This window comes from Montipora capricornis, chromosome 8 (genome assembly GCF_036669925.1).
Source record: "Montipora capricornis isolate CH-2021 chromosome 8, ASM3666992v2, whole genome shotgun sequence".
NCBI classification, from domain to species: domain Eukaryota; kingdom Metazoa; phylum Cnidaria; class Anthozoa; order Scleractinia; family Acroporidae; genus Montipora; species Montipora capricornis.
This window is the reverse complement of record NC_090890.1, coordinates 36,569,254-36,581,241: the sequence shown is the minus strand read 5'-3', so window position 1 is coordinate 36,581,241 and position 11,988 is coordinate 36,569,254. Positions and strand designations below refer to the sequence as shown.

At 38.1% G+C, this 11,988-nt stretch overlaps 1 protein-coding gene across 1 annotated transcript in view; it reads right to left on the bottom strand.

The window, feature by feature from the left end:
- Window positions 1-3,535, bottom strand: part of LOC138058880 (uncharacterized) — a 22,018-nt gene extending 18,483 nt beyond the window's left edge. The window contains exons 1-2 of the mRNA XM_068904326.1: window positions 3,267-3,535; window positions 315-369 (exon numbers count right to left, since the gene is read on the bottom strand). Coding sequence (XP_068760427.1) covers window positions 315-369; window positions 3,267-3,428 — 217 coding nt within the window. The 5' untranslated portion in view covers window positions 3,429-3,535. The remainder of the gene's footprint in view (window positions 1-314; window positions 370-3,266) is intronic.
- Between the last annotated feature and the right edge of the window lie 8,453 nt (window positions 3,536-11,988).

The following is an 11,988-nucleotide window of genomic DNA, read 5'->3' as shown; positions in this document are numbered from 1 at the left end:
TTCGAAGAACGGAGGGCGTTTTAAAAAACCTTCCTTTTCGGCGACCGAAAACGCCATATTTGTGTGGACAGGAGTCAATTCAACGGAGGAAAAATTCTCCGTTTTCGAAATATCAGGATACGTGTGGAAGGGGGGTCAAAAAGTTTGTATACATATTACTCAGTTTTTTCTTAAGATAGCAAACCTTATCATTTCCTTGTTCGATACCACTAAATTTGAAATGACACCTTTGTGAAGGTGCAAAATAATTAGTCTGTAAAAAGAATTTGTTGAAGATTTATGAAAAAATATTCCATCAATTTCAAAGTACGCACGTTTTCTTCCAAGGGGGCATTTATGATGGCATGAAGTGAACACGTCATGATTTATCTGCAAAATGAAACCAAAGCATTTTCAGTTTTTTTGTATTCGGAGGATTCATTTTGCATTTTGTATCATGTTTCATTCAAATCTATATCCATAATTAACATTTTATATATGTAGTTCTAGTTCACATTCATTTAACAATTATTCATTGATACTGAGGTACTGAAAAGTATCATTTTATTACATACCGTGCAGGATGAACAACAAACGAACGGAAAAAGTTAGTTTTTCTTCCCAAGTCGAAAATTTAAGGTTACGCTAACAGGAATTTCACTTACTCAGAATATCATTTTTTTCTGATCACTTCGACTTTGATAAAAAAAAAAAAGTAATATTGATTAAAAACAATCAGAACGCATAAAAACAATGTCTTAGCTGGTGTCGTATGTATACTACCAATCATTATAACGTTAGATATATGCCTAACTAAATAACTTGAAAAGTTAATTTTTACTTCATAAATAGATAAATGCTATGAAATAGTTCTGATGAGTGAATGCATTCTTTCAATATCTGTGTAAATTACAGCTTCCTCTCTGTCTGTGGGTTAATTATGACAAAACAATTAATTAAAAATAACATTTCCAGCGCATGATAGACCATGAGCTGCGGGGAAATACAATGTTGTACTGAGTGCAAGTTTAGTCAGTTGCTTAGGTGTAAGGTAAAAAAAGGAAATTTTATTTTGCTTCACCATGACTGGTCATTAAAATGCTTGAATGCCCCGTTGAACATGGGAAAAACAAGTAAGTTTGTGCCGAGAAAAAAAAAAATAAATAAATAAAAACAAGCTAGGAAAGAAAAATTAAAAAGAAACGGCTTTGGTAAGTTTCCCTATCATTGTACTGTTGTATTGTGTAAGTCTATAGTTTTTTATGCGTTTGTTTGCAATTGGGCTTTTTACAGTGACATTTCTAACCCTCTTTATAATTCTATTTGCTCCAATAACTTTATGCTTGTAAGCCTCCGTGATTGATCATGGAAAGAAAACAAGAATTCTTTTGCAAAGAAACAAAAAACTGAACGCCTTTAGTAATAACGTTTCCCGAATATAGCATCAAAATGAACATCGGGATAAATTATCTTGGTTTTGAATTAACTTATATGCAGTTTCGTACTTGCATTTTTGTGGCCTTGAGCCAAGCGATTTGGCAAACAGACCGCGACTGAAAGCAAAATTAAGGTTGCAACATTCTTGGAAATCCAGTAAGAATTGAGAAACATATTATTGAACTGAATGCGAAGTACTTTTACTACTAGCGTAACTACTAACGATTTCGTTCCAATCACTATGGTAGCTTGAAAAAGCGTGTAGCCAAATTAAGGGAGCCCGCAGCGCTGAATTTCGGAGTGGCTAGGATAGCTGAAGATGTTTGGCTCGCGCTCCGCTAAAACAATCTTCCAGCCGTTTTCTCCGAGATCGCCGCTAAAAACGAGAAAATGATTTTTTTTTTGACGAAAACAATCGTCGGCTTCAATGAATAGGCCCTTTGAGGCAATCCAAATAGAGTTCCGTTGTCAACTTCTTCAAATTCTTCTGGTTAACCTATTAATGAGGCATAGACATTGAACTTTCGTTTCCTATCATTACAAAAACAATGTTTTTTTTTCTTTCCAACACGACAGTTTCATGCCTTTATTGCTTTTTCAGATGGCCGTCCCTATCGAAACGTTTAAGACTGAAGATTTTGCTTTAACCTTGGCGGAAGAAGGGATTACGGGCATCCGGCAGAGCGTGAACATTCCTCCCATTTGATCGGTTGCGTATATTTTTTTTCTGGCTGATTTTAAATTACAAGAATTGGACTATGTTAGATCAGTTACAAGTTCTCTGAAAATAAGAGATTTAGAAATGTTAGAGCCGTTAACCGCGGTACTGATATGCAGGTTACTGCTTAGCTGTAAACAGTAGTCCAACCACTCATGTTCCATATTTTACTCGTCAAAATTCTGCCGCTCGATAAGTCTTAGAGAGGGTTATTATCGGCCGTTTGTAATAATTGAAATGATAACTAATAAACTGCAGTATACGCAGTTACGGAAGCCAACAGTCAATTATATTGGCTTGAAACCTCGATTCCGGCCAGTTTCCGAGCTATTGAAATTTAGAAACTAAGGTTTTAGGGACCATTGGCTTGTTCTACTATAAGAGGTGTGCTTTGAATATTAATCTGCTGGAGGGGCTTTCTGAAATACAAACAAAGCGTTTTGCCTCAGGGGTTTGTTTGGAAAGATCGGCATAAGGCATCGAAAATCTTAGAAAGAGAATTTAATCTCCTTAAAAATCAAAATGGAAAATTGAATTGGTCCAATCTGAAACATTTAAAAGTATTTTTCTAATGTGGAACTGAATTGCTGTTCGCACTCATGCAAATGTTAATATTGAAACAGAGGTTTCATCATAATAAATCAGTAAATGGAATTAGTTGATCATGAATAAAAGAGAAATTTTTAACATTCTGATACTGCAAGGCAAAGTGATCTTCGTTCCCACCAATTTTGCGGACTATTTTTTCAACGATTTTTCATATTTGTTTTACCCGCGGAAAGGTACTTTTTCAAGTGCAAACTAGAAACGTAATCACTAAGTCTGGCTGAACAAAAATTGCAAGTTTGTTAGTAAACACGTTACATGAGCAATACGGTATCTTTTTACATTTGTCTGGGCATTTTACTACTTTACTTTACTTTACTTTACGTGATCGATTCGAAAAACTATGCATTCCTTTCAATGCCATTCTTAACCTTTTGAGGTCTCTGGTTTTAACTTAATATGTCTCTGCAAGCCTTGGTCTTTAGGCTTTTGGTAAAGTAGTCGTACATACGCTCGTCAATTCCAATTTTTGCTGCCAAATGACACACATGTACAATATTCAATAACGGCACCACCGGCAATTTACCTGTGAATCTCTTTGCGGGCTCTCTCCTTGAGCTAGTCGACATTCGCGAAGGCAGAGCGCATGTTGTGTTATAACCCTGTTTGCCTTTGCTTCAATCCACGCCACAAAGATCATAACACAACATAATGTCCCCAAAAGGGTCTTCTTCGTTTTTGCAGGCATTTTTCACTCAAATGGTACGCGCACGACAAGCGTGCCGTGTCTTGTATCCATGTTTTGTGATTTGACGCTTTTGAGAGCAATTTGCAGAAATATGCGCAGATTCGACTACTTTTTGGTTAATGAACCGAAAAACAAGCATAATAAGCACAAGTATTGTTAACGCTCGACTGGATGAATGTATTCCCACGTATCGGTTAGTAAATTACAGGGACCTTGATCTCCCGAGGTAGGAGGAGGTGGGGGTGGAGGATGGAGGGGGGTGATCGGTATGCCCCCATTGTCCCTTTCTTATCATTTGGGGGCGAGTTAGAAATTCCACAGTTTAGTTGTTACTTGTGATAAATTACTGCTTTTCTTTTACAATACATTAAAAAAATGTAAAATGTAGATTTTTGTTTATTACATATCATTGTCTCAAGCCCATAACAAGGAGCGTACAATTTCATTGTATTTGTGGAACGGCGTTTTTACCGACCGAGTTATTTTTTTAGATTGACTAAATATGCAAATTAGTAACGTTCTCATTTTCGTCTCTGTCGTCGTTGCTGAAGCTCCCTTGCGTTGAAGAGTGGGGCAAACGGCTTCATCAGTCATTCAACATTCGCGGAAACAAAAGAAATGTTGAATGGTTGTTGAAGCAAAGTTTAAACGCTTTTAAACTCATGCAACATCGACTCAACTTTGATTCAGCATGATTCAATACGGTTGAAAGGGGGAAGCGTCACATTGTTGCATGATGTTGCGACATCTGTTGAACGGGCTGGCCAAACGCACGCAACATTTTCAACATTTTCAACCCAACATGTCGATGTTTTTGTGCCCCAGGCCACTGGCGCGCAACAAGTGGACCTAACGCGCATGCCTTAATGCAACAATGTTGCGTGAACGTGGCCAAACGAGTACAACATCATGCAACATCCAAAATGTTGCACGAAAATTTTGACCATTTTCAAATTTGATACAACATCATCCAACAAGTTGCAACATATCGCACGCAACATATCGCAACAGGGTGGCCAAACGTATGCAACATGTTGTGCCCAACAATGTTGCAAGTTGTTGTGTTGAAATGTTGCGAGCGTTTGGTCAGGCCTTTAAGGGCCCCCAGACGTATTTTTTGGGGTGCGTTACTAAGGATGTAATGGTTCTGTAATTTGAGAGAATTTGGCACTATTTTGGTCAGTTTCCAACTTTTGTAAGCCAGACGCTAAATATGACGTCATCATACCACGCTCATGGTCACGTGACCAATAAAAGAAAACTCTAAATTTGTCTCCGTGCTACGCAATTTGGGTAGTTAATCGATGGTTTGATAATTTGTATTCGTTTTTGCATCCAGCCAAGCATGGTTTTCTTTTTATTTTGAAAAATGTTCTTTTTAAAGACATAAACGATACTGAAATAGCCATAACTTTTTCAAAAGAGATGATTTTAAAAAATCAATGCTTAGGTATATTCTGTATTTGGGGGTGAAACGTGCCATGCAAAAAAAAAAAATTCAATTTAAAACCGCCGGAAATTTAGCTTTTCTCAAACTTGAAAAGTTATCAGAAGGGCATAATGAAACTCTCTGCGAAGTTTTAAAAAATTGTGGTCAGTGGATTTAGAGCCACCTTAATTTTGTAATTTTTTAAAGGTAGATCTGAATCCTCTGGACAGAATTTTTTTAAACCTTGCTGAAAGTTTTACCGTGGCCTTCTAATCGCTTTTCAGCAATTAAAAAGGGGAGTCACTGAGTTCGTTTTTGAAATATGAGCGACTAAATCCAAAATATAGGGTGTTTTGCTGGGCTTTCCCGTTGCCAAGGTCACCATTTTATTACATCACAATAATGATCACATCGTGTTTGGAAATAATCGGTGTTTCATATGGTACCATAACATTGCTGTTATGTGATACAGAGAGTCTTCCAAGCGTTGAAACCCTTTCGAGCCTCGTTAACACAGACCTACAATGTAGTATTGGAGTAAAATAGGCTTCTGGTCATGGTTTCCTGTCTTTATTACAGTAACTGGTTACCGGTTTTACTCGTGAGTAGAAAGGAATGTTTTAGTGGTGAAAAAGCCCTAGCTACCCCATTATTTTGGTCTCCTTACATATGAGCGTTAATTTTTAAATTTTACGCGCAACTCCAGTTTATTTGAGGTCCCCTCGATTGGGGTTATGGCCGTGTCAGCTTGTATTCGAAAACCATTTGCGGCTTACATAGATGCTCATTTTTTTCATTTTAGCCAGGCAGCAGCTTGAAATCCACGCTGTATCCACCAAAGAGGACGACAATTCCATCACAAGTCTTTTCAGGTGATTATTTATTTATTTTATTGTTGTTGTTGTTGTTGTTGTTGTTTTAAAGTATTTCCAAGTCTTGATAATTCTCCGCATTCAACTCTTTTTTTCTGGGGATGCACAGCAATTAAAGGAAAATACGTCGGACCAGTGCTGTCTGTTTTGCGATGTTTTTGCAATTTCCTAGACTGAGCCTAACTACAGTAACTCAGTTTCCAACTTTACTTTGCATGGGGTCATCCTTAATTTTGTAGCGAGCTTCATCTGTTAGCAATTTGATGCGCTCGAGGACCTTTGTTTTTTTTTGTCTTACATTTTAGAATGATCTCGCAATCGAGTTCATATTACGTTACTTTTCGGGTCGAGATCTTGTTAAATAGAAATTCTTCAATGCAAATAGCCATTGGGCATGAAAAGAGCAATTTGACCAGGGAAATCGTTAGCACACAAAATTAAAACAACCTTATCGTTGCATCGGCTCCTGATTTTGTTTTCCGCTTTGTTTCACTAACTTGATCCAACGTATACCGCCTACGGTCGCTTGCCTAACAGTTGTTCATTATGAAGTGCAATTCCAAGGTATCCGTCATATTCAGGGGACATACGCAAACCTTGCCCTCACTAAATCGCAAGGAACGTTCAAAAATGCACTCCGGCATTTTGTGACATTGAGCCGCTTGTGTTTCCAACAACAACGGTCAGAAATATTTACGTTACACTGTTGATATCTGGGTCTCAGTGCTCCAATTTCTCAGAAAGGCTGGTCTTACTGTAATCTCGTTATTATTGTCGCTGATCCACTCACTCGTGGATTGAGGTCGGAAGAGTCTGAGTACCTTTGACTCCCAGATGGGTCGATCCAAAAGACTAGTGCAGTCGATAAAGCTATTAGAGATCAGTTCTGAGGGAAAGATTATTATGATCCACATCATCGATTTTGATGATCACCAAACTGTCGTCCCGCTTTTGTGCCATTCGATGAATGGCTAGCTTCATCTCGTAATCGCCGAACTTTCTTTTCAAGAAATGTTTTGAAAATAAGACTAGGACTTTTTGACTGTTGTTAATACATCTCGCCATTTCTTCTACGAACGGTCTACCGGGTTCAAAGTCTTTGTGGTGTACACACCACTTCATGAAATGTTGTTCTTCCAGAAGGTGAACAATCCACTCCCTGTCGGGGTAGCTAAATACAATGAACGCGTCGTACTCGTAACTCGTAATAATAATAAGTAGGAGAATAATAGTAAGGAGAACCCTGTGAAAAAAATTCCGCTGGATAATTTTACAAAATTCACTTTAAGAATGCAAAAAAAAAAAAAAAAACGCTACTCACTTGTTTCCAAACAAATCAGGGAAGGACCCTGGGCGAACTTTTGAGATAAACCTGACCAAATCTAACAAACTCTATTTCCGGTTGTATTAATTTGGATTCATTATCTTCTGCAGCTGCTCAAGTGGCATGTGTGGCATTAAACCGGAGAACTCGGCTGAACACCTGTTCTGAGCCTCCTAAAGGATAAGGATATGGTATCTTTTGTAATAAGTTAAACTAAGTAATTTGCAATAAACTTAAACTTAGGGATATGCCATTACAATGATGGCAAATTTTATTTTCTAGTACACTGTCAGCATAATAAAACAGGTGTTTCTACATTGACATACAGGGTGTGTATGTATACATAATTATTGGAAATGTGCATAGTTACGTTGACGGATGTTCCTTTGCTTGATTTTGCAAAGCAGTGGCAACTTGATTTTGGTGTTTGGGTGCTTTCATCATGGTGATTTTTTAACTCACCAGGACAAGACATCATCGAGGATGGTGGAATTGGCATAATTGGTACATTTTCAAAGGGAATTCTATAAGCTTTTTCAATGTGACAAGCAGTTTGTGCATCCCCTTGCCTTGATGTCAAAGGAAAAAGGGGATGTCTCCTTTTCAACAAGTGCTTTGGTGAAATGGCAATTTACTTTTTTCTTCCAGATTGATTCCACCCTTTCGTGACAAGTGTCGCACAATGCACCATCATCTGCCTCGGCTTTTAAGTTTGGTAGAAAAGTTCTTCAAATATTCTCAAAAATTCACCATAAAGGTTTCGCTTTCTCTGTTTGTTAACAAAAACGTAAGAACGGACTCGACAACAGTCGTCAACTGTTTCTTTCGGGTGGGTCATCACGAACTATATTGTGAAGAGAATCCGAGCTCGATAGCGTTGAATGTGGCGCGCATTAAAATATCATGCTGCGTGTGGCCCGTGCGATTAAGAATTTCTCGAGATTAGTAAAGTTTCTGCCACCGCAATTCATGTAAGAAATCTCGAAATACCTCGACTATGAAAAGGGAGCAGAATAAAAATAATTGTCAGATAAAAATTAATCACTGCTGTTTTAGGTGAATCTGGGAGGACATCTTTACAAATCTCGCACACTTGGAAATACGCTACTGTAATGATACCTGCAAAAGCTACAGCGTATTTCTCCGCCGATATTCCGAACGGTTTCCTGTACATTTTGTGCTGTGATTGAGACTTTTCTCCTCGAGCAAAACCTTGCCAAACGAACCAGGCGAGTATGGCGATCAAGTCATTTCCGTGTAAGAAGACACGAAACGACTTCATGGCCTGCTGACCTCTGATTGGGCAGAAAAACACAGAATTTCTGACACCAATCAGAATTGAGAATTACCTCTACTGTTTGGAACTGGTTTGGTAAGAACTTGCCCCCAGGGGCTCTTCTGGCCATACTATGCTTTTCTTCGTCCCCATTTTCTTTTGCCGGTTTAGAACTTCCCCTTGCTTCCGCGATCTGCGTCTCCGAGGATGTTTTCAATACTGAATCATGGCTTCTTTAAGAAAGACAAGAGATGTGCTTTTTCAGAGCTACGATCATAGATTGATTTTAGAGGATGAACTTATTTTTTTATTGCAAGTGAACACGGTTGGAAATTCTCAATCCAGTTACGATCGATAATCCTGAAACGATTCTGAATGTAAAGCAAAGTTCAGATATGCCAATGTTAGCTGATTTGTCCAATTCATTTGGTATATTTCTGTAAAGAAAAGCAAATGACAAATAAAAATGAAGCGTTCCAAAAAAGAAATGAGTCTAAACTGATTGTGATGTCGTCAATAAAGGATATGTGTATGGCAAACCTAGGCTTTCAAAAACTCATTAATAATTAATGAACCTAACAGCCTATCAAAACACCGATAAAACGTCACGTGTATGAGCTTGATATCCTGATAAAACACTCCTCGTTAGTATTCTTTATATAAAGAATACTAATAAGGCATAGCTTAAAACTAGGGGACAGCTATTCTCAGAGTTATTATCATAGAGTGATGATCACGATCAACTACTCAAATCATTTATAATTGGAGGATCAGTTGCTTCTCAGAAAACCGATAATAACATAATAAACTCTACTGTTCATAAATAAATGAATAGTCTCGTGATATAATCAAGTGCTGTTGATATACATACCTTACGAGCACCTGGGACACGGGAAGACAAAATTTCCGCCATCTTGTGTTTCTTGTGCCCTAGTCCCTCTCTTTGACCTTCCAAAATCTAGAATTCAGGATTTTGGCTTCCAAAATCTTGATCGAATTCAGGATTTTGGAAACTTAACTCTAACTCTAGGACATTCATTGATTGTAAGCTGCAAATACCGTATTCTGCGAAACTAAACGAAACATTTAAACCTGTAGAAATGAAAATTTCAAGAATCGCAACAGTCAGACTTTTCTGTGCGATAACCTAAACGTAGAATAAAACACCGAAAGTGCAGAAATTGTAAATTCGAAGATCTGCATTTTGCAAATACTGTTACGATATTTAACTTCTTTCTTAAGCTTCGCATTCGTCCACATTTTTCTTATACAACTCGATGCAGTGAAGATTAGTGAGCCACTAGTTTGAGCCAAAAGGTTACAAGGACTCTGTTTCGCAAATTTCAGATATAAATATTTTGCAAAACGCAGTGAAAAGTACTTGCTCCATCACCTTGATAATGAAAGAAGAAAAGCAGTCACGCAAGTGTCTGTCACGTGATCAGCACTCGCTTCGCAAATGCAGATACGGTAAACTTCTGACCTTCTGGTTCAAACTCTTTGTTAAAAAAATTACCAAGGCATCGAGTTGTATCTAAGAAAAGTGTTAGCGAATGCGAATAATTAAGTTAAATATCGTCACATTCTACGAAGAGCTTAAAATTTTGATTTTCAAGTTCTGCACTTTCAATCAATCAATCGGCCCGTGTTTTATTATTTATTTGAATTGGGTTATCGCACAGAGGAATGTACACTGAATGTAACTGTTGTGATACTTGATATTGTCATTTTTACAGCTTTAAGAAACGGTCCAGATAAGAACGATAGCAACAACGGCAACGAACATGTTGGAATTCAATTGGTATGCAAAAAGGTGATAACTTTTCTATTGTCTGTACTTACTTCTGATTGGCTTAAACAGCAAAAGTTAACAAAACTTCATAAAAGCAGTATTGTATTCATCCTTACTTTCCAACCATCTTCCATCTTTCATCTGGTCTCAGTTTAAATGAATTCCAAAGAAATCGTATGTGGGGAACATGTAAAATTGTAAACGTTTCTTGGCTTTTGTTTTCAACTCTTGTGATTGGTCAAAATCTTTTAACACAAAAAAACACCCTTTCAAAGTGGGCTGTAAATGAATTTTATTGCGTTAACGGCTTTCCTGTAGGTTTATGCATTCTCTGTGTAAAAATGATAACATATTCCTATGTGGGGAAAGCCCCGTTGCCGCATAACAAATGAAATTGCTATCCACCTTACACGGATCATTACTTAAAAGTTTTGTCTTGTTTCGTTTTGTTTCGTTTCGTTTCGTTTCGCAAAATAAGTAGGCTAGCTGGCTCAGTGAATGCACGGTGACAGGGGATTTTGTAGACAACATCGGGTTGTGAAGCTAATGGGGGTCGTGACTATTAAAGGAATCGGAAATTGTTGTTGGAGCGTTTGATCAGCCATGCACTCACGGCAACGGCAAATAAAGTGACGGCAACGGCAAGTAAAGCATCTAACTGCATCTTTGACGAAATATTTTCACCAGGGCAAATTATTCCCCCCTCCCCCCCCCTCCCCCCACCCACCCACAAACAAAATTTTTCCCTTACGCCGATGCCAATGCACCTCACCGCTGTAGCTAACACTGTTTTCCAAAAATTTAAAGAGCAAGTTTGATCACGGAGTCCCTTAGTGAGTAATTAGTAACGTCAGATCCATTAATAAATACATTGTTTAAAGACTCTGGTGTAAGACCATTTAAGGATTTAAAGAACATAATGGATTTCTGCATTTGTCGTTGTGCACTCAACTTTCTTAACTCAAAGATGTAGTAAGAAACAGCAGAAAAACGATCTTTTGTAAAAAGTTGTTTTTTTTTTTTTTCTGATCCGACATTAACAAATTTTGTTTTTGCCTCTGTTGAAAGCGATCTTGTAATGGAAAATAGAGTGCTTTGTTTTCGACTTGGGATGCTTCGTTTTCGAGTTGGGATTTGGCATGAGAAGACACACGGAACTTGCACTGTAAGTATCCAGGGGAGCTCCATACATTTTCTTATACTAAAAGTATAAGAATTTGTATGGAGCTTTTCGAGGAGGCTCACGGTACCCTGCTGTGCTTTCCGGTCGAGGTGTTTTAATCCGTTTTCACAGACAGGGCTTTGTCAGAAAAAATGTCATCGCCGACGAGGCAAACCAGCAATGACGGAGGCAAGGGTGGGTTTTTACTTTTCATTAAGTTTCATCAAACCGGCATTGAGTTTCCTAAAGAACAAAAGGTCTTTGTTTAATATTTGCGATAGCTGAGCGGACGTAATTTTGGGAGATCAACTAATTGCGGAATTTACAAGTGATGCGATACCAGAAAAGACGAACAGACGGATCATTCGCTCTCGCAAAACACTCCAGAAGGAAGAGGGAAACAAAGGCAAGCACGGAGAATTCCTATCCCAGCGACGGCCGCCCAAGAGGATGATAATGATTTGGTTCTGGATATTCCAAAAACTGCGAGAAGCCATCCTTCGGAAATTCCAGTCGGTGCTGGAAGCTTTGTCATTGGGTGGTATGGTGGTATTGAAAAGAAACAACCTTGATGTACGACGCATTTTAAGCCAACAGAAAAAAAAATCAATATAGACATTTTGGCTCCTTCCACCCACCAGGAGTAGGGAAAGGCTTTGTAAAAAGATAAACCCAATAACTACTTAGAACACTGATCCCTTCTCG